General features: G+C 47.7%; 1 protein-coding gene across 4 annotated transcripts in view; it reads left to right on the top strand.

Moving 5' to 3' along the window:
* Nucleotides 1-4,386: 4,386 nt before the first annotated feature.
* FSIP2 (fibrous sheath interacting protein 2) overlaps nucleotides 4,387-26,649 on the top strand; it is a 59,118-nt gene continuing 36,855 nt past the window's right edge. The window contains exons 1-4 of one of the 4 annotated variants that reach the window (XM_056567481.1): nucleotides 4,387-4,519; nucleotides 6,902-6,984; nucleotides 10,026-10,187; nucleotides 22,383-22,472. In XM_056567481.1, the coding sequence (XP_056423456.1) occupies nucleotides 6,916-6,984; nucleotides 10,026-10,187; nucleotides 22,383-22,472 (321 nt within the window). In that variant the 5' untranslated portion in view covers nucleotides 4,387-4,519; nucleotides 6,902-6,915. The other 3 variants (XM_056567480.1, XM_056567482.1, XM_056567483.1) reach the window with 3 other exon arrangements.

Raw genomic sequence — 26,649 nt, 5'->3', positions numbered from 1 at the left:
CTTCCCTAATAAAAGTAAGAATCACCCCCCCCCCCCTTTTTCCCATTTAAAAAAAAACCTTGTGTAAATAAAAATAAACATATGTGGTATCGCCGCGTGCGGAAATGTCGGAACCATAAAAATATATCATTTATTAAACCGCATGGTCAATGGTGTACACGCCAAAAAATTCCAAAGTCCAAAATAGCATATTTTTGGACACTTGAAATAAATAAAAAAATGTATTCAAAGCGATAAAAAAAAGTCCAATCACGGCGCAAAAAATGAGCCCTCATACCGCCCCGTATGCTGAAAAATAAAAAAGTTATAGGGGTTAGAAGATGACAATTTTGAACGTAAAAATTTTCCTGCATATAGTTATGATTTTTTTCAGAAGTGATATAAAATCAAACCTATATAAGTAGGGTATCATTTTAACCACGTGGATCTACAGAATAAAGATATGGTATCATTTTTAGTGAAAAATGCACTGTGTAGAAATGGAAGCGCCCCCCCCAAAAAAATCTCATTTTTTGGTAAAATGACTGATGTCACTGCAAAGTAGAATTGGTGGCGCAAAAATAAGCCATAACATGGAATTTTAGGTGCAAAATTGAAAGCGTTATGATTTTTAGAAGGTGATGAGGAAAAAGTGAAAATGCAAAAACGGAAAAACCCTGAGTCCTTAAGGGTTTAACAATCTGGGGGCTACTGGCCCTTTAAGAGGCTTAGGAGGCAGCTGCAACCGCTTGGTCAGGGCTGGCTGGGACCCCCCATGGGATTCTTCTCCACTACGCTGCCTGCAGCTTTCCAAGGGCGCTGTTGGGCACTACAGGGTGCAGACTTAGCGCCCCCCCAGAGTACCCCTTTAAGCATGGGGGTGGATCAATCATGCTTTGGGGTTGTATTGCAGCCAGTGGCACAGGGAACATCTCACGAGTAGAAGGAAAAATGGATTCAATAACATTTCTGCTAATTTTGGATGCTAACTTGATGCCATCTGTGAAAAAGCTGAAGTTAAAGAGAGGATGGCTTCTACAAATGGATAATGATCCTAAACACACCTCGAAATATACGGGGAATTACATCAAGAGGCATAAACTGAAGGTTTTGCAATGGCCTTCACAATCTCCTGACCTCAACATAATTGAAAATCTATGGATAGACCTTAAAGAGTACCTGTCATCAACAAAAACTTTTAATATGTTGTTCATAATCATTAATGAAGAGATATTGTAATATATCTTCATTAAAAAATATTAATATTTATACCAGTTTTTTCATTTTATACTTTTGGCCACTAGGGGTCTCTCTTCTATGCCTGGTCTGCAGGTAGCTTCCTATGCTTTTCATAGTAAGTGTACAGCTTTTAGGACTAATGCTGAAAGGCTTCTTGTCCTTCCACCGGAAGTTCAGTACTCTCAGCACACAGGCTGGGAGCGAGTCCTGAGCTGAGAGCACTGAACTTCCGGTGGAAGGACCAGAACCCTTTCAGCATTAGTCCTAAAAGCTGTACACTTACTATGGAAAGCATAGGAAGCTACCTGCAGACCAGGCATAGAAGAGAGACCCCTAGTGGCCAAAAGTATAAAATGAAAAAACTGGTATAAATATTAATATTTTTTTATGAAGATATATTACAATATCTCTTCATTAATGATTATGAACAACATATTAAAAGTTTTTGTTGATGACAGGTACTCTTTAAAAGAGCAGTGCGTGACAGACAGCCCAGAAATCTCAAAGAACTGGAAGACTTTTGTAAGGAAGAATGGGCAAAGATACCTCAAACAAGAATTGAAAGACTCTTGGCTGGCTACAAAAAACGTTTACAAGCTGTGATACTTGCCAAAGGGGGCAGTACAAGATATTAACTCTGCAGGGTGCCCAAACTTTTGCAGATGCCATTTTTTTGTTTTCTGTTATTTTGAAAGTGTAAATGATGGAAATAAAATCTAACTTTTGTTGACATATTATAAGAATGTCTAATCTGTAATTTGATGCCTTTTGGAGATTTTTCCATCTTTCCTTGGCTTCTTTATGCACATTAATACAATTTTTTTCCTGGGGTGCCCAAACTTTTGATCCCCACTGTAGTTAGGCAGGGCAAATAAGAGTCCAAGGCCAGGTTAGGGTTGACGGTAGGTTTACTGAGGTAGACAGGTGATACAGTCTTTACAGCAAGGCCAGGATCCCAGAGAGGTGACCTGTAACACAGTGGACCTCGCAGCTTGCTGGGACTTGCAGTGACTTTGACAGGGGCACAATGCAGGTGAACCATGGGGATGTGCAGGGACTCAACCTGATAGGACCGTGAGATGCACATCCCATACTGGGACATCACAGATGTGACAGGGCGGGAGGGGAAGATGTGACATAAGAGGGGGGGGGGGTAGTGTGACATGAGGGATGATGTGACATGGGGGGGGGGGAGAGTGTGTGGTGTCCCGGTACTGTACCCATACTGTACCTTGTGTTATAAGTCCCCAAAGTCAGAGTTCCTCCAAACTGATAGGATGCTCTTAGTCGCATAACCCCTAGTTGCCTCTTCCTTCTTTAATTTTCTGTATATATTATATTAATGTATAGTGTAAATATTGCTTCCAGGACCTTAAGTCACATGATTTAATAATTATATTGTTCTGCTAAGGTTAAGGACCTTTCAGGTCAGGTGCTCATGTCACGTGTTGTACCACAATGCTTTGTATTAGGACTGACAGGTCTGGGGGACCAATAAGCTTGAAGCCCGCCCCTTGAGATGTAAGGGCACTGTTACCCAATCATCGCTCTCTTTCCCTTGGGATATGACAGTGAGCGGAGTTCTGTGTATACCTGCAAGACAAATCTAGGCCTGAAGCCTGCTAACTTCAGCCGAATACAAAACCGTGAGTTCAATTTAACTCAATCCTAATTCTACGTGACTGCTGGACCTAAACAATTCCCCTAAATCCAGTGGAACAGCGTAAAGCAATTACTTCAAGCTTATTCCATATAAGGTCCCAACCAAACCTGTGAGGAGCCTAAAGTCCTGTCCTCTGTAAAGATTGTTACTACGTTTAACCTGCATAAAATCTGCAGTAAAGTTATCTTCCGTTTGCTAAAACTCCGGTTGTGGACAATCCTTTATTCCTCCCTATCGTTCCTGGGACGGTTGGTGGTAGGACATATATACAGAGAGGAACCCGCACCCTGGCGTCACGACAGTTAAGGGTTAATCCAACACCTTTTCATCACTGCACAGCTACACCCTACCTACCCTACACCCCCAAGCTACCACAAGTGTGACATAAGGGGGTGAGGAGATGTGACCATGGGGGGAGAGTGTGACATGACAAGGGGGAGAATGTGACATGGGGGAAGATGAGACAGGGATGGGAATTTGACATGGGAGAATATGATATAGGGGGAGAATATGGGGGGATGGCGTGTGTAAATGGCACAGGGGGGTGGGGGAGGCTAATTAAAACAGCACAGGGGGATTGGAGGGGAGTAACTGAAATGGCAATGGGGGATCAGAGGGGGGGGACAGGAAATGAAAATGGCACAGGGTGGGAAATTAAAATGGCACAGGGGGATCAGAGGGGCCACCCCAATTCCCAATCGACCGCCCCCCGCCCCCCCCCCCTGATCCCCTCCGTGCCATCTCAATCCTCCCTGTGATTCCCCTATCTGCCATTTCAGCCCCTCCCGCTGATCCTCCTGTACCATTTCACCCCCCCCCCCCTGCCCGATCCCCCTGTGCCATTTCAATTCCCAATCTCAACCCCCCCCCTCCACCATCCATTGTGCCATTCCTATCCCCCCCCCCCCCTCTCAGAATGGGGGGATTGAAATGGCTCAGAAGGGAGGGAGGAAATTGAAATAGTACAGGAGGGGGGGGGGGCTTGGGGAAGATAGTTGGGGAATCTTGGTTTTTACATAGTGGATTTTATTTAATAACAGTATAGTGGAATTATCCAGTCACTAGTCATTTGTGGTGTAATGATCCAGGTGTGGCGGTATTATGTGTCGATTATATAGGTGTTTTATTGGTAATTACCGGTATTTTTGGTATGTGTGTGCGTGCGGCACTGTAGATGTTAAAGTAGCAATGAGGTGGTTCTTATAGACTTATATATGGAAGATTTCTGTAGTTTTTGAGGGTGTAAACTCATACATTATATTTGCAGCACAGTAAAGGGGAGTAACTGTATAATTACTATTAAATTACATAAGCAGTAAGTGTCCCACAAAACCTTCATTACACATCACTATCTAACAGAAAGCATATGGGGAGAACATTGTGGGATCTGTCATCAAATTCATATGAACACCATGGGGGAGATTTATCAAAACCTGTCCAGAGAAAAGTTTCTGAGTTGCCCATAGCAACCAATCAGATCGCTTCTTTTTTCCTTTTCAGATGCCTTTTCAAAAATGAAAGAAGCGATCTGATTGGTTGCTATGGGCAACCCAGCAACTTTTCCTCAGGACAGGTTTTGATAAATCTCCCCCCATGTGACTAGAACAATGAACACATGGAGCAGCCAATGAGATACAGGTGCAGATTAGAAAATGAAAGAAGAGATCTGATTGGTTGCTATGGGCGACATGTGCACTAGTTTCAGAAACAGGCTGTGTTTCTTTCCGAGCAGCATTTTGATATCGATGTCCTCTGGGTATACTAAACGACAATTGGCCAGGAAATTATACAGCATTACTGTTTTTGTGGAGGTTTTATCTGATAGATAAAAGATAGATAGATAGATAAATAGATAGTGGCGTTGGGATGGGAGGTGCATGGTAGATGTTATAACCCAAGGGGCAGATGTTATTTACCCTTCTTGTCGTGACGCCAGGGCGTGGTTTAGCCTTAACCCCCCGAAGGTAATACTGCTGGTCCTGGGCTAGGCCCGGGGGCAATAAAGACACCGACCAAGTTACGGACAACGGTAGCTTTACTGAGGGTAGACAGATTACACAGTCTATGCAGTACAGCCAATATCCCAAGAAGGTGACCAGTGACACGGGGGGACCTTGCAGGCTTGCTGGGACTTGCAGTAGTTAGACAGACTTTGGTGCAGGCCACGGTGACTAAGCAGTAGACTTGACTTGATGACTGACAATTAGATGACTTTGGCTGACTTGCAATTGACAGGTGGCTGCAGACTTTAGGCTTGAGGCCTCCAATGCTCCGGACACACACACTGAGACGACTTGACTGCACTGGACCTCAGGAACCAGGGAGAGATTGCAGCCCCTCCCCTGATTATATAGGGGGCTATGCAAGGAGCCCACAGGTCACTTGGGGGAGGGTCACCTGGTCACTAGTAACTCCTGGGTAACAATCACATGGTATAACAATTAAAGAAACAGTACATTATTAATATCACAACTTATATACACAGGGGATAATACATAAAGGGGCCCTGGGGTCATGGAGAGACTCTGCCTGACAGGGCAGGAGAAGTACGGGGAAACACCATCCCATACTGGGCCATCACATAGATAATAGATTTTATTATTGCTAGATAGATAGATAGATAGATAGATAAACAGATGGATAATAAAGTCAGACATATTTAGATAGCTAGAAAGATAGATAATAGATAGATATATTGATCAATAGATAATAGATTGATAGGTTTATAATAAGCAGATAGATAATCTATATGTATATAAAGAGAAGGCCTGACTCACTGACTCGTCAACGCCCAGCCTAAACCCTTGGACCTAGAAAGCAGAATTTTTTTCACTGGTGTAGTTTTTAAGACGTAGACGAGGAATAAGAAAGGATTTTGCTAAATTCATCCCTTAAGGGGGTGAAAAAGGGGTTGAAAGTTTGTATGGAAGTCCGTCATTTTTGAAGCTAGAAGCATGAAACTTTGTTTTTAGGCCAACAATTAGAGATAAAGAAACATGTGTTTTAACGTTTTCTAAAATTCCACCCCTGAAAGGGTGAAACGGAGGTTCAAAGTTTGTATGAATTAACCCCTTGCCGCAGAACGCCGGGTATACCCGGAGCTGCGGCACGGGAGGGTTATGAAGCGAGCTCAGGAGCTGAGCACGCATCATACCCGCACAGTCCTGGCTGCTATCAGCAGCCAGGACCCGTGGCTAATGCCGGACATCACCGTTCCGGCAGATGTCCAGCATTAACTCTTTAGACGCAGCGATCAAAGTAGAAAGAATTCGGGTTGTTTGGATGCCCGTAGACTTTACCCAGAGCGGCCTCATTACTATAGGATCGTACAAAAGTAGATCTATGTTACCCCAAATTTAACGCAAGCGAAGCCGCGGACAAAAGCTAGTATATTGATAATAAATAGATGATTGATAGAGGAAATAGATAGATAGATAGGCGTCCTATAAAAATAAGCCCTAGGGTGTGTCTGAGTCAACAAAATCTGACAGTCTCATTGGTTTTTGTGTCTCTTAAATCTAGATTATGTGGGACAAGGGTCCTAAAGAAGCCTTAGGCTCTATTCACACTGTGTCTTGGTATCTTTCAAAAGTGGCCTCTGATGTTAAAGAAAAATGCCTCACGTTACCCGTTTTTACTGGATGCCTCTCATAGTCTGCTGTCTCATCCTATAAGCAAATAATCCCAAATCATGATATATCAGTCACAGTAGCCACTGGACCATTTAATGCTGGTGCAATAATCATACTGGACAAATGTATTTGATTTCTGTTCACATCTCAAGTCAGATCAATTGGGTTCCATTGTGGTTCTATCATGGCTTCTGTCATTTTGATGACGTGTATAGAGCTGCATGCACTGATTTTCTTACAGCCAATCTGAAGGAACTGTTGATAGAGTCCTCTGAACATGTGAACATTAGGCTGTGTAATATACTGTATCCATGTAGCATGTCATTATTACAATTGTAGCCTTTTTTAAGTTCTAGTGGAACTTATTGTCACACATTGATTTATGCAGGTAGAATACTAGACATGGCATCTAAGTATCCCGTAAAGTCAGGCTACAAGTATACATACTACAGGACAAAACTTGGTGAACCGGTAATTTTCTTCTTCACATCTATTATCCATACATGCTGTATATTTTAACTGTTCTTAAGAAAGGTACCTGCACAATAGAATGCATTTTTTATACTTAATTGTGGTACGGTAAAAACACATAATTGAGGTAGATTTAAGGCATAAGAATAAGTCCTTAGTATATTGTAGTTACTTATTATATTAAATAGTACTCACTGCATACGGCCAACTGCAACTGTATTGTGCATTTTTACTCTACATTTCCCCTGTATAGTCTTAAAGGGGTACTCTGCCCCTAGACATGTTACCCCCTATCCAAAGGATAGGGGATAACATGTCTGATCTTGAGGGGTCCAGCTGCGGGGTCCCCCTAATCTCCGGGCCAATGATACTGTGATCGTGATGTCATTCCCGCTCCATTCATGTCTACGGGAGGGGGCGTGATGGCTAGTACACAGCCGTCACGCCTTCTCCCATAGACATGAATGAAGGGGCATGTCAGCTGTGTTCGCCAGTCATCTGGCACGAAGCAGAGTTCGCAGGGGTCCCCAGCAGAGGGACCCCTGCGTTCATACATGTTATCCTCTATCCTTTGGATAGGGGATAACATGTCTAGCAGCGGAGTACCTCTTTAAGGATATCCCTATATATACTTTCTTTCGTGCTTGTTTACTGTTGTCCATATAACACCTCTAGGATTAGACCCATACTGGCACCATTTGACAACTAGATTAAATTGCAGTGTAAGCTACAAAGTTGTTGGTCGAACACTAGTTTGTCATGGCAGAGTGTCCAAGTACTCAGACCCTGACTGATGTGTAGAACGAGCCCATTGAAGTGCACACTTAGTAAATTCTCTCCCAGCTCTGTGTCATATACTAGAAAGATCTTTTAAAGGAAAACGGTTTACCCACACTATAACCCAATACACCGGGTTATAGTGCGGGTGAACAGGAGACCGATGCTGGGTCTCGGACTGCTATACCTACCTGCAGTCCGGAGCCCCGATCCTTCGAAAGTCCCCCTCTTCCAGCGCTGACTTGTGCTTTGAGGTGGGCCCGCCAGCTAGATTTAAATATTCATAAGCACCAGTCACGTGAGCGCTCAGTACGCACGAGTGCTCACGTGACCAGCGCTTATGAATATTTAAATCTAGCCGGCGGTTCCGCCTCAAAGCGCAAGTCAACGCTGGAAGAGGGGGACCTTCAGGGGATCGGGGCTCCAGACTGCAGAGAAGTATAGCAGTCTGAGACCCCGCATCAGTCTTCTGTTCACCCGCACTATAACCCGGTGTATCGGGTTATAGTGTGGGTAAACGGTTGACCGTTTTCCTTCAAGCCCTTAAGGACCAGGGGTTTTTGCGTTTTTCATTTTTTCCTCCTTACCTTTAAAAAATCATAACTCTTTCAATTTTGCACCTAAAAATCCATATGATGGCTTATTTTTTGCGCCACCAATTCTACTTTGTAATGACATCAGTCATTTTACCCAAAAATCTATGACAAAACAGAGAAAAAATCATTGTGCGACAAAATTGAGGAAGAAAAAACAATATTGTAACTTTTGAGGGGTTCCGTTTCTACGCAGTAAATTTTTTGGTAAAAATGACACCTTATGTTTATTCTTTATCCATACGATTAAATTGATACCCTACTTATATAGGTTTGATTTTGTCGTACTTCTGGAAAAAATCATAACTACATGCAGGAAAATGTATACGTTTAAAATTGTCATCTTCTGACCCCTATAACTTTTTTATTTTTCAGTGTGGGGGTGGTATGAGGGCTCATTTTTTGTGCCATGATCTGAAGTTTTTAGTGGTATTTTTGTACTGATTGGACTTTTTGATCACTTTTTATTCATTTTTTCATGATTTAAAAAGTGGCCAAGATTTTTTTTGCGTGTACGCCATTGACTGTGCGGTTTAATTAATGATATGTTTAATAATTCTGAAATTTCCGCATGCGGCGATACCACATATGTATATTTTTATTTACACAGTTTTGGTTTTTTTATGGGAAAAGGGGGGTGATTCTTACTTTTATTAGGGAGCTGGTTAAATGATCTTTATTAACTTTTTTTTGCAATGTTATAGCCACCATAGTATAACATTGATCAGTGATTCTGTCGCTTGACTGCTCATGCCTGGATCTCAGGCACTAAGCAGTCATTCAGCGATCCCCCCACGTGTCCTCCAGCTGTTTGGCACACCACGGTTTTGCAGCCACGGTCCCTGAACAGCTGGGGGTAGTTTACTTTTACTTTAGACACAGCGATCAACTTTGAACGCTGCATCTAAAGGGTTAATAGCACGCAGCACCGCGATCAGTGCCATGTGCAATTAGCCATGGTTCTTGGCCGTTGTTAGAGGCCGGGCCCGACGGCTTGGTCCCGTGTTATAGAAAGGGAGCGGTACGCCCTGTGTCCTTAACAGGTTAATGTAAGTCTGTGGGACTATCTTGCTCACATAGACCAGATGGTCCCATTGAAAAGTGCACAGTAGCTGATCGTTCTACTGATCAGTCAGGGTCTGAGTGTTTTTTTATACCAACATAAGGGAAGACTTTAAAGGGATACTCCACTGGAAAACATTTATTTTTTTTTAATCAACTGGTTCCGGAAAGTTAAACAGAGAGCTTAAAGAGCTTAATCCTTCCAGTATTTATCAGCTGTTGTATGCTCCACAGGAAGTTTTATTTTATTTCCTCTCTGTCTGACCACAGTGATCTCTGCTGACACCTCTGTCCATTTTAGGAACTGTCTAGAGTAGGAACAGTTCCTGACATGGACAGAGATGTCAGCAGAGAGCACTGTGGTTAGACAGAAAGTAAATTCAAAAAGACTTCCTCTGTACCATACAGCAGCTGATAATTACTGGAAGGATTTTAAATTTGTTTAACTTTCTGGCACCAGTTGATTTAGTTCATTTAAAGTACCCCTTTAAGTGAAGATGTTGTAAAACATGGTTCATGTTTGCTGAGCAGTAAAGGTTAATGCATATATATATATATATATATATATATATATATATATATTTTTTTTTTTATTATTATTTCTTTCAGCTTCACCAATCAGGATATGAGTTCGATCTGACAGATCCAAACTGTTATTTGCTCAAAACAGAGTACAATAATTTACATGATCCACATTTAAAATCCTTTTTCTATAACAAGAAAAGACATAGTCACCTACTCTCACAGGGATACATAACCAAAGACAATCAGGTAAGTGTATTGGGCCACCTAATGTACTTTGTTGAACTTGTGTGGAGAGTAAAAGACGGCAGCTCACCAAACTTACGTTTCAAGCTTCTTTATTGTCACGATGCCGGCTGGCAGGAGGTGGATCCTCTGTGCCAGAGAGGGATTGGCGTGGACCGTGCTAGTGGACCGGTTCTAAGTCACTACTGGTTTTCACCAGAGCCCGCCGCAAAGCGGGATGGTCTTGCTGCGGCGGTAGTGACCAGGTCGTATCCACTAGCAACGGCTCAACCTCTCTGACTGCTGAAGATAGGCGCGGTACAAGGGAGTAGACAGAAGCAAGGTCGGACGTAGCAGAAGGTCGGGGCAGGCAGCAAGGATCGTAGTCAGGGGCAACGGCAGGAGGTCTGGAACACAGGCTAGGAACACACAAGGAAACGCTTTCACTGGCACAATGGCAACAAGATCCGGCGAGGGAGTGCAGGGGAAGTGAGGTATAAATAGGGAGTGCACAGGTGAACACACTAATTAGAACCACTGCGCCAATCAGCGGCGCAGTGGCCCTTTAAATCGCAGAGACCCGGCGCGCGCGCGCCCTAGGGAGCGGGGCCGCGCGCGCCGAGACAGGACCGACGGAGAGCGAGTCAGGTACGGGAGCCGGGGTGCGCATCGCGAGCGGGCGCCACCCGCATCGCGAATCGCATCCCGGCTGGAAGCGGTATCGCAGCGCACCGGGTCAGAGGATCTGACCGAAGCGCTGCAGTGGCGAGAGTGTAGCGAGCGCTCCGGGGAGGAGCGGGGACCCGGAGCGCTCGGCGTAACAGTACCCCCCCCCTTGGGTCTCCCCCTCTTCTTAGAGCCTGAGAACCTGAGGAGCAGACTTTTGTCTAGGATATTGTCCTCAGGTTCCCAGGATCTCTCTTCAGGACCACAACCCTCCCAATCGACTAAAAAAAAGGTTTTCCCTCTGACCTTCTTGGAGGCCAGTATCTCCTTTACGGAGAAGATGTCCGAGGAGCCGGAAACAGGAGTGGGAGAAACAAGTTTGGGAGAGAAACGGTTGATGATTAGTGGTTTAAGAAGAGAAACGTGAAAGGCATTAGGAATACGAAGAGAAGGAGGAAGAAGAAGTTTGTAAGAGACAGGATTAATCTGGCACAAAATTTTGAAAGGACCAAGATAGCGTGGTCCCAATTTGTAGCTAGGGACACGGAAGCGGACATATTTGGCGGAGAGCCATACCTTGTCTCCAGGAGAAAAAATGGGGGGAGCTCTTCTTTTTTTATCAACAAACTTCTTCATGCGTGATGAAGCCTGTAAGAGAGAATTTTGGGTCTCTTTCCATATGGTGGAAAGATCACGAGATATTTCATCCACAGCGGGCAAACCAGAGGGCAAGGGAGTAGGGAGGGGGGGAAGAGGGTGACGGCCGTACACCACGAAAAATGGGGATTTGGAGGAAGATTCAGAGATTCTGAAGTTATACGAGAATTCGGCCCATGGTAGAAGATCTGCCCAGTCATCCTGGCGGGAGGAAACAAAATGCCGTAAATAATCACCCAAGACCTGGTTAATTCTTTCTACTTGCCCATTGGATTGAGGATGATATGCAGAAGAAAAGTTTAATTTAATCTTGAGTTGTTTACAGAGAGCCCTCCAGAATTTTGACACGAATTGGACGCCTCTATCCGAGACGATCTGCGTGGGCAACCCGTGAAGACGAAAAATGTGTACAAAAAATTGTTTTGCCAACTGAGGCGCTGAAGGAAGACCAGGAAGAGGGATGAAATGTGCCATTTTGGAGAATCGATCAACGACCACCCAAACAACAGTGTTGCCACGGGATGGGGGTAAGTCTGTAATAAAGTCCATACCAATCAGAGACCAAGGCTGTTCGGGGACAGGCAGAGGATGAAGAAGACCAGCGGGCTTCTGGCGAGGAGTCTTATCCCGGGCACAGACAGTGCAGGCTCGCACAAAATCCACGACATCCGTCTCCAGAGTCGGCCACCAATAGAAACGAGAGATGAGTTGCACGGATTTCTTGATGCCCGCATGACCTGCGAGATGGGAGGAGTGACCCCATTTGAGGATTCCGAGGCGTTGGCGTGGAGAGACGAAGGTCTTCCCTGGAGGAGTTTGCCTGATGGAGGCTGGAGAAGTGGAGATCAGGCAGTCAGGAGGAATGATGTGTTGCGGAGAGAGCTCTACTTCCGAGGCATCCGAGGAACGAGAGAGAGCATCGGCCCTAATGTTCTTATCGGCAGGCCGAAAGTGAATTTCAAAATTAAATCGGGCAAAGAACAGAGACCACCTGGCCTGGCGAGGATTCAGCCGTTGGGCAGACTGGAGATAGGAGAGGTTCTTGTGATCGGTGTAAATAATAACTGGAAATCTTGATCCCTCCAGCAGATGCCTCCATTCCTCAAGTGCTAATTTAATGGCTAGAAGCTCTCGATCCCCGATGGAGTAGTTCCTCTCCGCCGGAGAGAAGGTCCTAGAAAAAAAACCACAAGTAACAGCATGCCCGGAAGAATTTTTTTGTAGAAGGACCGCTCCAGCTCCTACTGAGGAGGCATCAACCTCCAATAGGAAGGGTTTAGATGGGTCAGGTCTGGAGAGCACGGGAGCCGAAGAAAAGGCAGACTTGAGCTGTTTAAAGGCGTCTTCCGCTTGAGGAGGCCATGACTTAGGATTGGCATTCTTTTTGGTTAAAGCCACGATAGGAGCCACAATGGTAGAAAAATGTGGAATAAATTGTCTGTAATAATTGGCGAACCCCAAAAAACGTTGAATAGCACGGAGTCCGGAGGGGCGTGGCCAATCTAAGACGGCAGAAAGTTTGTCTGGATCCATTTGTAGTCCCTGGCCAGAGACCAAGTATCCTAGGAAAGGAAGAGATTGGCATTCAAACAGACATTTCTCCATCTTGGCATAAAGTTGATTGTCACGAAGTCTCTGAAGAACCATACGGACATGCTGGCGGTGTTCTTCTAGATTGGCAGAAAAAATCAGGATATCGTCCAGATATACAACAACACAGGAGTATAAGAGGTCACGAAAAATTTCATTAACAAAGTCTTGGAAGACGGCAGGGGCGTTGCACAGGCCAAAGGGCATGACCAGATACTCAAAGTGTCCATCTCTAGTGTTAAATGCCGTTTTCCATTCATCCCCCTCTCTGATGCGGATGAGATTATAAGCACCTCTTAAGTCCAGTTTGGTAAAGATGTGGGCACCTTGGAGGCGATCAAAGAGTTCAGAGATGAGAGGTAGGGGGTAGCGGTTCTTTACCGTGATTTTATTAAGACCGCGGTAGTCAATGCAAGGACGTAGGGAGCCATCTTTTTTGGACACAAAGAAAAATCCGGCTCCGGCAGGAGAGGAGGATTTGCGGATAAAGCCCTTTTTTAAATTTTCCTGGATGTACTCAGACATAGCAAGAGTCTCTGGGGCAGAGAGAGGATAAATTCTGCCCCGGGGTGGAGTAGTGCCCGGGAGGAGGTCAATAGGACAGTCATAAGGCCTGTGAGGAGGTAGAGTCTCAGCTTGTTTTTTGCAAAAAACATCTGCAAATTCCATATAGACCTTAGGGAGACCGGTTACAGGGGGAACCACAGAGTCACGGCAATGAGTACTGGGAACCGGTTTAAGGCAGTCCTTGAAACAAGAGGGGCCCCAACTCTTGATCTCTCCAGTGGACCAATCCAGGGTTGGGGAATGGTGTTGAAGCCAGGGTAGTCCAAGGAGAATTTCGGAAGTGCAATTGGGGAGGACCAAAAACTCAATTTTCTCGTGATGAGGTCCGATGCACATTAGGAGGGGCTCCGTGCGGAGACGTATGGTACAGTCCAATCTTTCATTGTTAACACAATTGATGTAGAGGGGTCTGGCGAGACTGGTCACCGGGATGTTGAACCTGTTGATGAGAGAGGCCAGAATAAAATTTCCTGCAGATCCGGAATCCAAGAAGGCCATAGTAGAGAAGGAGAAGGTAGAGGCAGATATCCGCACAGGCACAGTAAGACGTGGAGAAGCAGAGTTGACATCAAGGACTGTCTCACCTTTGTGCGGAGTCAGCGTACGTCTTTCCAGGCGGGGAGGACGGATAGGACAATCCTTCAGGAAGTGTTCGGTACCGGCACAGTACAGGCAGAGATTCTCCATGCGGCGTCGTGTCCTCTCTTGAGGTGTCAGGCGAGACCGGTCGACCTGCATAGCCTCCACGGCGGGAGGCACAGGAACGGATTGCAGGGGACCAGAGGAGAGAGGAGCCGGGGAGAGAAAACGCCTCGTGCGAACAAAGTCCATATCCTGGCGGAGCTCCTGACGCCTTTCGGAAAAACGCATGTCAATGCGAGTGGCTAGATGAATGAGTTCATGTAGGTTAGCAGGGATTTCTCGTGCGGCCAGAACATCTTTAATGTTGCTGGATAGGCCTTTTTTAAAGGTCGCGCAGAGGGCCTCATTATTCCAGGATAGTTCTGAAGCAAGACAACGGAATTGTGCGGCGTACTCGCCAACGGAAGAATTACCCTGGACCAGGTTCAACAGGGCAGTCTCAGCAGAAGAGGCTCGGGCAGGTTCCTCAAAGACACTTCGAATTTCTGAGAAGAAGGAGTGTACAGAGGCAGTGACGGGGTCATTGCGGTCCCAGAGCGGTGTGGCCCATGACAGAGCTGTCACGATGCCGGCTGGCAGGAGGTGGATCCTCTGTGCCAGAGAGGGATAGCGAGGACCGTGCTAGTGGACCGGTTCTAAGACACTACAGGTTTTCACCAGAGCCCGCCGCAAAGCGGGATGGTCTTGCTGCGGCGGTAGTGACCAGGTCGTATCCACTAGCAACGGCTCACCTCTCTGGCTGCTGAAGATAGGCGAGGTACAAGGGAGTAGGCAGAAGCAAAGTCGGACGTAGCAGAAGGTCGGGGGCAGGCGGCAAGGTTCGTAGTCAGGGGAGATAGCAAAGTTCTGGTACACAGGGTATAAACACACAAAAACGCTTTCACTAGGCTCTAGGGCAACAAGATCCGGCAAGGAAGTGCAAGGGAGGAGACTAGATATAGCCAGGAAACAGATGGGAACCAATTAAGCTAATTGGGCCAGGCACCAATCATTGGTGCACTGGCCCTTTAAGTCTCAGGGAGCTGGCGCGCGCGCGCCCTAGAGAGCGGAGCCGCGCGCGCCAGCACATGACCGCAGGAGACGGGAACGGGTAAGTGACCTGGGATGCGATTCGCGAGCGGGCGCGTCCCGCTGTGCGAATCGCATCCCCAACGGCCATGACAGGGCAGCGCTCCCGGTCAGCGCTGACCGGGGAGCTGCAGGGAGAAAGGCGCCGTGAGCGCTCCGGGGAGGAGCGGGGACCCGGAGCGCTAGGCGTAACAGTACCCCCCCCCTTAGGTCTCCCCTTCTCTTTATCGGGTAACTGCCTCCCCTGGGATGAGGACACCGGGAAAGGAAGGAGGGATTCCTCAACGGCAGGCAGAACCGCAGGAGTAGGAATGGGGAGAGAGGGCAGAGGGCGAGACCTGGCACGGGGCAGTGTGACACCAGGACGAGGGCCATGAGGGGACACAAAAGCTTGCCTGGGAGGGGGGGAGGGGCATTTCCTGTGGCAGGCAGAGTCCTTAATGACCTTAGGGGGACCGGATACAGGAGGAACCACAGAGTTACGGCAAGGGTTACTGGGAACCGGTTTTAGACAGTTCTTGGCACAAGAGGACCCCCAACTCTTGATCTCCCCAGTGGACCAATCCAGGGTTGGGGAATGAAGCTGAAGCCAGGGAAGTCCAAGGAGAATTTCCGAGGTGCAATTGGGGAGGACCAAAAGTTCAATCCTCTCGTGATGAGATCCGATGCTCATAAGAAGGGGCTCCGTGCGGAAACGTATGGTACAGTCCAACCTGGCTCCGTTGACCGCGGAGATGCGGAGTGGCTTGACAAGACGGGTCACCGGAATATGGAATTTATTCACAAAGGACTCCCGAATAAAATTCCCAGAAGCTCCAGAGTCCAGACAGGCCACGGCTGAGAGGGGAGAGCTGGCTGAAGTGGAAATCCGAACAGGTACCGTGAGACGTGGAGAAGCCGACTTGGCATCAAGAGACGCCACACCCACGAGAGCTGAGTGTGAGCGTGCGTTTCCCAGACGTGGAGGACGGATTGGGCAATCCACCAGAAAATGTTCAGTACTGGCACAGTACAAACAAAGATTCTCTTCCTTACGGCGATTCCTCTCTTCCAGGGTCAGGCGAGACCGATCCACTTGCATGGCCTCCTCGGCGGGAGGCCTAGGCGCAGATTGCAGTGGAGACTGTGGGAGAGGTGGCCAGAGATCTAAGTCTTTTTCCTGGCGGAGCTCTTGATGCCTCTCAGAAAAACGCATGTCAATGCGAGTGGCTAGATGAATGAGTTCATGCAGGCTAGCAGGAGTCTCTCGTGCGGCCAGAACATCTTTAATGTTGCTGGATAGGCCTTTTTTAAAGGTCGCGCAGAGAGCCTCATTATTCCAGGAAAGTTCAGAAGCAAGAGTACGGAATTGTATGGCGTACTCGCCAACGGAGGAATTACCCTGGACCAGGTTCAGCAGGGCAGTCTCAGCAGAAGAGGCTCGGGCAGGTTCCTCAAAGACACTTCGAATTTCCGAGAAGAAGGAGTGTACAGAGGCAGTGACGGGGTCATCACGGTCCCAGAGCGGTGTGGCCCATGACAGGGCTTTTCCAGACAGAAGGCTGACTACGAAAGCCACCTTAGACCTTTCAGTAGGAAACTGATCCGACATCATCTCCAGATGCAGGGAACATTGGGAAAGAAAGCCACGGCAAAACTTAGAGTCCCCATTAAATTTGTCCGGCAAAGACAGGCGGAGGCTAGGAGTGGCCACTCGCTGCGGAAGAGGTGCAGGAGCTGGCGGAGGAGATGGTTGCTGCTGCTGTAGCTGAGACTGAATCTGCTGTAGCTGCGACTGGAGTTGCTGAGTCATGGTGGTCAAGTACGACAGCTGGTGATCTTGTTGGGCAATCTGTCGGGCTTGCTGGGCGACCAGTGTGGGGAGGTCGGCGACAACAGGCAGAGGAACTTCAGCGGGATCCATGGCCGGATCTACTGTCACGATGCCGGCTGGCAGGAGGTGGATCCTCTGTGCCAGAGAGGGATAGCGAGGACCGTGCTAGTGGACCGGTTCTAAGACACTACAGGTTTTCACCAGAGCCCGCCGCAAAGCGGGATGGTCTTGCTGCGGCGGTAGTGACCAGGTCGTATCCACTAGCAACGGCTCACCTCTCTGGCTGCTGAAGATAGGCGAGGTACAAGGGAGTAGGCAGAAGCAAAGTCGGACGTAGCAGAAGGTCGGGGGCAGGCGGCAAGGTTCGTAGTCAGGGGAGATAGCAAAGTTCTGGTACACAGGGTATAAACACACAAAAACGCTTTCACTAGGCTCTAGGGCAACAAGATCCGGCAAGGAAGTGCAAGGGAGGAGACTAGATATAGCCAGGAAACAGATGGGAACCAATTAAGCTAATTGGGCCAGGCACCAATCATTGGTGCACTGGCCCTTTAAGTCTCAGGGAGCTGGCGCGCGCGCGCCCTAGAGAGCGGAGCCGCGCGCGCCAGCACATGACCGCAGGAGACGGGAACGGGTAAGTGACCTGGGATGCGATTCGCGAGCGGGCGCGTCCCGCTGTGCGAATCGCATCCCCAACGGCCATGACAGGGCAGCGCTCCCGGTCAGCGCTGACCGGGGAGCTGCAGGGAGAAAGGCGCCGTGAGCGCTCCGGGGAGGAGCGGGGACCCGGAGCGCTAGGCGTAACAAGAGCTTTTCCAGACAGAAGGCTGACTACGAAAGCCACCTTAGACCTTTCAGTAGGAAACTGGTCCGACATCATCTCCAAGTGCAGGGAACATTGGGAAAGAAAGCCACGGCAAAATTTAGAGTCCCCATCAAATTTATCCGGCAAGGATAGTCGTAGGCCTGGAGCGGCCACTCGCTGCGGAGGAGGTGCAGGAGCTGGCGGAGGAGATGATTGCTGAAGCTGTGGTAGTAGCTGCTGTAGCATCACGGTCAGTTGAGACAGCTGGTGGCCTTGTTGCGCTATCTGTTGTGACTGCTGGGCGACCACCGTGGTGAGGTCGGCGACAACTGGCAGAGGAACCTCAGCGGGATCCATGGCCGGATCTACTGTCACGATGCCGGCTGGCAGGAGGTGGATCCTCTGTGCCAGAGAGGGATTGGCGTGGACCGTGCTAGTGGACCGGTTCTAAGTCACTACTGGTTTTCACCAGAGCCCGCCGCAAAGCGGGATGGTCTTGCTGCGGCGGTAGTGACCAGGTCGTATCCACTAGCAACGGCTCAACCTCTCTGACTGCTGAAGATAGGCGCGGTACAAGGGAGTAGACAGAAGCAAGGTCGGACGTAGCAGAAGGTCGGGGCAGGCAGCAAGGATCGTAGTCAGGGGCAACGGCAGGAGGTCTGGAACACAGGCTAGGAACACACAAGGAAACGCTTTCACTGGCACAATGGCAACAAGATCCGGCGAGGGAGTGCAGGGGAAGTGAGGTATAAATAGGGAGTGCACAGGTGAACACACTAATTAGAACCACTGCGCCAATCAGCGGCGCAGTGGCCCTTTAAATCGCAGAGACCCGGCACGCGCGCGCCCTAGGGAGCGGGGCCGCGCGCGCCGAGACAGGACCGACGGAGAGCGAGTCAGGTACGGGAGCCGGGGTGCGCATCGCGAGCGGGCGCCACCCGCATCGCGAATCGCATCCCGGCTGGAGGCGGTATCGCAGCGCACCGGGTCAGAGGATCTGACCGGAGCGCTGCAGTGGCGAGAGTGTAGCGAGCGCTCCGGGGAGGAGCGGGGACCCGGAGCGCTCGGCGTAACATTTATTCATACAGCAGCGTGGGTTTGACAGAATGCGTGATGCAGGTGCTCAACAAACAGCCGCACGAACAACGTCCGTTTTGCACGTAAAGTGCTTCTTCCGGAAGAAACACTTTACGTGCGAAACGGACGTTGTTCGTGCGGTTGTTTGCTGAGCACCTGCATCACGTATTCTGTCAAACCCACGCTGCTGTATGAATAAAGAAGCTTGAAACGTAAGTTTGGTAAGCTGCCGTCTTTTACTCTCCACACAAGTTCTATCTGTTGGACACTTTGGCTTTATTCACAAGTCTGTGCACCACCATAGAAGCAAGCCACAGCAGGTGACAGTGCCACTACTATACAGGTGTAGAGGAGGTTGGAGCACTTCACACCCAGGATCAGTCAGCAGTGCCAGTTGAATTTTCTGCTATTTTTAATGTACTTGGTTGCCCAAGAGTAAATAAAGGAGGCATGTAATTGTGATGATTGAATGTGTAGTGGCTACTTTTACCTTATTGCTCATGCTTTATTTGTGGTCTTCCTCATAGTGGTCAGGATTTGGTATCAGTATGTATCAGTACACAGAAAATTAAGCTTTGCATAATGTCTTCTGTGTTTTAGACCTATAATGGTGTTGAGAAATAATGTAGCAAGGCACACACGCTAGATGCTGGCACCACGTAGGGTAGAGGCAGGGTAATATATCTGGCCCAGTTGGGAAGGGAGTCACCTGGCTTTTGGGGAGCCCTGCGAATAAGCAGGCGGAGATTAGTAGTATCAAAACGGAAGGCTTTATTCATCTTCTTATTCAGAATTACTGTTACGCCTAGCGCTCCGGGTCCCCGCTCCTCCCCGGAGCGCTCACGGCGTCTTTCTCCCTGCAGCGCCCCGGTCAGTCCCGCTGACCGGGAGCGCTGCACTGTCATGGCCGTCGGGGATGCGATTCGCACAGCGGGACGCGCCCGCTCGCGAGTCGCATCCCAGGTCACTTACCCGTCCCGGTCCCCTGCTGTCTTGTGCTGGCGCGCGCGGCTCCGCTCTCTAGGGCGCGCGCGCGCCAGTTCTCTGAGACTTAAAGGGCCAGTGCACCAATGATTGGTGCCTGGCCCAATTAGCTTAATTGGCTTCCATCTGCTCCCTGGCTATATCTGATCTCCTCCCTTGCACTCCCTTGCCGGATCTTGTTGCCTTGTGCCAGTGAAAGCGTTTAGTGTGTCCAAAGCCTGTGTACCTGAACTTCTGCTATCCATCCTGACTACGAACCTTGCCGCCTGCCCCCGACCTTCTGCTACGTCTGACCTTGCCTCTGCCTAGTCCTTCTGTCCCACGCCTTCTCAGCAGTCAGCGAGGTTGAGCCGTTGCTAGTGGATACGACCTGGTTGCTACTGCCGCAGCAAGACCATCCCGCTTTGCGGCGGGCTCTGGTGAAAACCAGTAGCCTCTTAGAACCGGTCCACTAGCACGGTCCACGCCAATCCCTCGCTGACACAGCGGATCCACAACCCGTAAGCCGAATCGTGACAATTACCATCAACATAAAGAAGGGATACATCCAATGTAAACCAAATGAAAAGGTCCTGTGGTGCTTAAAACCACGGAATTAAATAACCTATCAACCTTAAAGACCACTAAAAAAAGGACCATATATAAAAATAGGTAATCTTTTTTGTGAAAATAATACAAAAAATAAGTTAAAAGCAAGAGACATGGACACAGAACAAGGTGGGGACTAGGCAAAAGAGGGGTACAGAATCAAATATGATAATGGATATGTAGCACTAATAAGAAGTCATGGCCAGCTATATAAAACAAAGACAATGATACAGTAGTCCTACACAGATGTATATGGCAGGACCTGGTAGAAATATAGATAAGTGCAATCGTGTAAAAAATGCAAGAGAAGTGCGCTGTAACAAATAAATACATATGAGTACATAGGAATGGTCTCCCAAACCAGCGTCAAGCACAATGAGAGATAATAAATACCTGGGAACCAGAAGAAGCGGTCCAAGACAGGCTAGTAAACAGATATACAGAGACATCCCCCCCATTCCCCATTCACCCACCACACCTCTGACGCGTTTCGCCCTGGGGGCTTTGTCCTTTGGGAGACCATTCCTATGCACTCATATCACAGCGCACTTCTCTTGCATTTTTTGCACAATTGCACTTATCTATATTTCTACCTAGTCCTGCCAAATACATCTGTGTGGGACTACTGTATTGTTATTTTTGTTTTGTATAGCTGGCCATGACTTCTTATTAGTGCTACATAGCCATTATCATATTTGATTCTGTACCCCTCCTTTCCCTCATTTTTTGCATTATTTTCACAATAAAGATTACCTATTTTTACATATGGTCCAATTTTGAGTGCTCTTTAAAGGGGTACTCCTGCCCTAAGACATCTTATCCCCTATCCAATAAGATAAGGGATAAGATGTCTGATCATGGGGGTCCCGCTGCTGGGGACCCCCCTAGCATGCAGCACCCACCCATCAAGCCCCTCCCATAGACTTGCATTAAGGGGGCGGGACATGATGTCACACGGGGGCGGAGTCATGACTTCACGATACTCCGTCCCCGTGGTCGGGAGGCATAAGACTTGGCACCTCCAGCGCTTCCTGCAGTGCTCACAGGTGGGTGCTGCTTGCTAGATTGCGAGGGTCCCCAGCAGCGGGACCCCCACAATCAGACATCTTATCCCCTATCCTCTGGATAGGGGATAAGATGTCTTAAGGCCGGAGTACCCCTTTAATAGGTTATTTATCTTTTTTATCCAGATAGCATAGGCACTACTCCTGTATTAGGGTGTATTTTGGTTTTGTGCTGCCCTAGGCCAAACCATCCTCATTCCCATGGAGAGCATAATGCATGAGTACCTGGAAGGGAATGGTGAGTGGGGGTATCCGCAGTACCGCCCTAGGACTGGGCCTTGTTGGCTAGTGCAAGATACACCACTGCTCCTGTCAGAGAGGATAGGTTTCCAGTCAGAGATACTTTGTTCAGCTTGATCACCAACTCACTCTCCACCTCACACTGGCTCAGACATTTACAAGAGGCGGCTCCATGATATATAGGTTAAAAGGTTGAGAGAAGGATTCTGGGTAAAAATTAAATCCTGACTGAACTACTTGGAGAACTAAGTCCTGCTTACTCTACAAACACAATATCATGTATTGTTTACTTTCTACACGCTAATACAGGAAAAGCTGTCAATCAATAGGAAGGGCGAGGTAATCAGGACACTCAATGTCTTATATATTACAGAGCTCAACCTTTCACCTGCTACCCTATACTGAGATCCCTTTAAGCTTGATAGTTTGTTTTTCTCTTTTAATGTTTTTATGTTTAGGTCAAGTGTTCCTTACAAGAATTTAATGAATACAATAACTATATTCACCATAGGATGATTGACTTGAACAAACAATATGTAAAGGAACAAGTGAGTATAATTTCATTATACAATTAATAAAAATATAAAAGTGCAAGAAAGCAGGTGTAATGGACTGCACCTAATGCTCGTGTACTAGGTGAGAGCCATTACTTAACCAATTGTCTTCATGTGGCTAAAGAGATCTGTTTGCCTGGTCAGTTAGTGGATCTTTAATTTAGGCACTGCCCCTTTACTATACCACTTATGTAATTTGTGAAAATCATATGTTGTTTTCATAATAAATGGGAAAGGGGTAGTGTGGAGGATAAATAAAAAGCTTTGTAGTGCACCCTTTGTTCAGCTGAGTGGTATCAGGGGGTTCCCATAGTATTGGTATGTCCTAGCATAGAGGGACATTTCTGAAGACTAGTGTGAGTTTTGAACTTGCTTAGAGCACAAATGTTGCAGAGAAAGTGGCAGACATGCGCCAAATTTATCAAATGGCGCACAGATTTTGATAAATCCCCATAGAACTGTTCTACAGGGCAGGGTGGACCTGCACTGTGATAACTTCTAAGGATATGTTCACACTGAGGAATTGGGGCGGAAATCACGCTGAAGATTTCCACCCCAAAATACATTTTTTTCCGCTCAGAATTAGCAGCGATTTCGCGCAGAATTCCGCGTGGAAATGCTTCTGACTGAAAAAAAATAACATTGATCTCTATGGGAGAACGACGCTGATTCCGCCTGGAAGAAAGAACATGTTCTTTCTTCAAGTGGAACATACTTCCTCGTCAGAATTCTGCTTGAGGAAATTCCTCAGTGTGAACTGAGGGGCAGAAATTCTGTACAACTCTATGGGGATTTTCACTGCTGAATGAATTGGAGAGGAAAAAGCGAGCAGAATTACTCGCGGAAATTCCTCTCCAATTCCTCAGTGTGAACATACCCTAAGTCTAGTATGTGCGACATTTGTGCGACTTTTGTGCGACATTTCAAAAAACGTTGCACGTGATAAATCGGTGACCACTGCACAAAGTGCTCTATAAAAAATACTTCATGGTAATGAAATGTAAAACTTCTAAATGAAATGTCGCAGAAAATGTCTGTGTCTTTTCCTGAGACAAATCTTTATGAAAAAAGCAGTTGTGGTGGCCCAGTACGGGAGTCGTTACCCCGTGCTCCTGCTGTCCTGTCAGGCAGCCTCCTTCATTGTCCCCAAGGCCCCCTGCACTTGTTTCCCCATTGTAAATATATTTTAACATGTAAAGTGTTATAAAATGTAATGTTGCTTTAACCCCTTAAGGACACATGACGTTCTCATACGTCTCCATTTCCGAGTCCTTAAGGACACATGACGTATGAGAACGTCATGTGTTTTACCGGCCCCCCGCAACCATCTGGAGCGGAGCCGGTCCCCGATGCCTGCTGAAATCGTTCAGCAGGCATCGGGGCATATCGCCCAGGGGGGTCATTATGACCCCCCATGTCGGCGATGGCGCAGATCGCTGGACAATTCAGTCCAGCGATCTGCGGCGGATTACGGGTCAATCGGGTCTCCAGTGACCCGGTGACCCGGAATTATTGGCTGATCGGTGCCGTCAGAGACGGCCCCGATCAGCCAGAGCCAGCAGGGGTGAGGTGGCACTGGTGCCACCTCACGATCGCCCTGATTCGTCGGCCGGATTACCGGCCAACCAATCAGGGCGCCTGCTGCGGGTGTCACTCCCGCAACCCGCTCCGCCCCTCTTCCGGAGGACGTGAGCGGGTGCGGGACGTGCACCCCGGGTGCTGGGGACCCCAATCCCCGGCGCCCCTGTTGGGATCGGGGCCCCAGAAGCAGCGGCGGCGGCGGAGACGACGAGGGACTGACCTGTGCTGCTGGATCATTGGAGGTGAGTGACAGCCTCCTGCTGTTGCTTAGCAACAGCTCCCAGCATGCAACAAGGGCATGCTGGGAGCTGTAGTTATGCAACAGCAGGAGGCAGACCACCACAACTCCCAGCATGCCCTTATGGGCATGCTGGGACTTGTAGTTTTGCAACAGCTGGAGGCACATTCTTTCCATGGAAAAGTGTACCTTCAGCTGTTGTGTAACTACAACTCCCAGCTTGCACAATCAGCTAAAGTGCATGCTGGCAGTTGTAGTGGTGCATCTGCTGGTTGCATAACTACAACTCCCAGCATGCCCGTTGGCTGTCGGTGACTGCTGAGAGTTGTAGTTTTGCAACAGCTGAAGGCACACTGAGTTAAGTAGCAAACCAGTGTGTCTCCAGCTGTTGCATAACTACAATCCCCAGCATCCCCAGCCAAAGTAGTATGCCTCCAGCTGTTGCATAACTACAACACCCAGCATGCCCTTCCGCTGTCCGTACATGCTGGGGGTTGTAGCTTTTGCAACAGCTGAAGGCACACTGGTTGCAAAACACTGAGTTTGTTACCAAACTCGGTGTTTCACAACCAGTGTGCCTCCAGCTGTTGCAAAACTACAACTCCCAGCATGCACTGATAGACCGTACATGCTGGGAGTTGTAGTTTTGCAACAGCTGGATGTTCCCCCGCCCCAATGTGAACGTACAGGGTACACTCACATGGGCGGAGGATTACAGTAAGTATCCGGCTGCAAGTTTGAGGTGCGGCAAAATTTCTGCCGCAGCTCAAACTGCCAGCGAGAAACTACTGTGAACCCCCCGCCCGTGCGACTGTACCCTAAAAACACTACACTACATTAACACACAATAAAATAAAAAGTAAAAAACACTACATATACACATACCCCTACACAGCCCCCCTCCCCTCCCCAATAAAAATGAAAAACGTCTGGTACGCCACTGTTTCCAAAACGGAGCCTCCAGCTGTTGCAAAACAACTACTCCCAGTATTGCCAGATAGCCGTTGACTGTCCAGGCATGCTGGGAGTTTTACAACAGCTGGAGGCACCCTGTTTGGGAATCACTGGCGTAGAATACCCCTATGTCCACCCCTATGCAAGTCCCTAATTTAGGCCTCAAATGCGCATGGCGCTCTCACTTTGGAGCCCTGTCGTATTTCAAGGCAACAGTTTAGGGCCACATATGGGGTATCGCCGTACTCGGGAGAAATTGGGCTTCAAATTTTGGGGGGTATTTTCTGCTATTACCCTTTTAAAAAATGTAAAATTTTTGGGAAAACAAGCATTTTAGGTAAAAAAAATATATATTTTTTTTACATATGCAAAAGTCGTGAAACACCTGTAGGGTATTACGGTTCAAATTACCCCTTGTTACGTTCCCCGAGGGGTCTAGTTTCCAAAATAGTATGCCATGTGGTTTTTTTTTTTGCTGTCCTGGCACCATAGGGGCTTCCTAAATGCGGCATGCCCCCAGAGCAAAATTCGCTTTCAAAAAGCCAAATGTGACTCCTTCTCTTCTGAGACCTGTAGTGCGCCAGCAGAGCACTTTTCACACCCACATGGGGTGTTTTCTGAATCGGGAGAAATTGGGCTTCAAATTTTGGGGGGTATTTTCTGCTATTACCCTTTTTAAAATTGTAAAAATTTTGGGAAACCAAGCATTTTAGGTAAAAAAATATATATATTTTTTTACATATGCAAAAGTCGTGAAACACCTGTAGGGTATTAAGGTTCACATTACCCCTTGTTACGTTCCCCGAGGGGTCTAGTTTCCAAAATGGTATGCCATGTGTTTTTTTTTTGCTGTTCTGGCACCATAGGGGCTTCCTAAATGCGGCATGCCCCCAGAGCAAAATTTGCTTTCAAAAAGCCAAATGTGACTCCTTCTCTTCTGAGACCTGTAGTGCACCAGCAGAGCACTTTTCACCCCCATGCGAGGTGTTTTCTGTATCGGGAGAAATTGGGCTTCAAATTTTGGGGGGTATTTTCTGCTATTACCCTTTTTAAAAATGTAAAATTTTTGGGAAACCAAGCATTTTAGGTAAAAAAAATATATATTTTTTTTACATATGCAAAAGTCGTGAATCACCTGTAGGGTATTAAGGTTCACATTACCCCTTGTTACGTTCCCTGAGGGGTCTAGTTTCCAAAATGGTATGCCATGTGTTTTTTTTTGCTGTCCTGGCACCATAGGGGCTTCCTAAATGCGGCATGCCCCCCAAAAACCATTTGTCGCTCCTTCCCTTCTGAGCCCTCTACTGCGCCCGCCGAACAATGAACATAGACATATGAGGTATGTGCTTACTCGAGAGAAATTGGGTTTCAAATACAAGTAAAAATTTTCTCCTTTTT

This window comes from Hyla sarda, chromosome 3 (assembly GCF_029499605.1).
Source record: "Hyla sarda isolate aHylSar1 chromosome 3, aHylSar1.hap1, whole genome shotgun sequence".
NCBI classification, from domain to species: Eukaryota; Metazoa; Chordata; class Amphibia; order Anura; family Hylidae; genus Hyla; species Hyla sarda.
The sequence above is the reverse complement of the archived record's forward strand: the minus strand, read 5'-3'. Positions and strand labels throughout refer to the sequence as shown.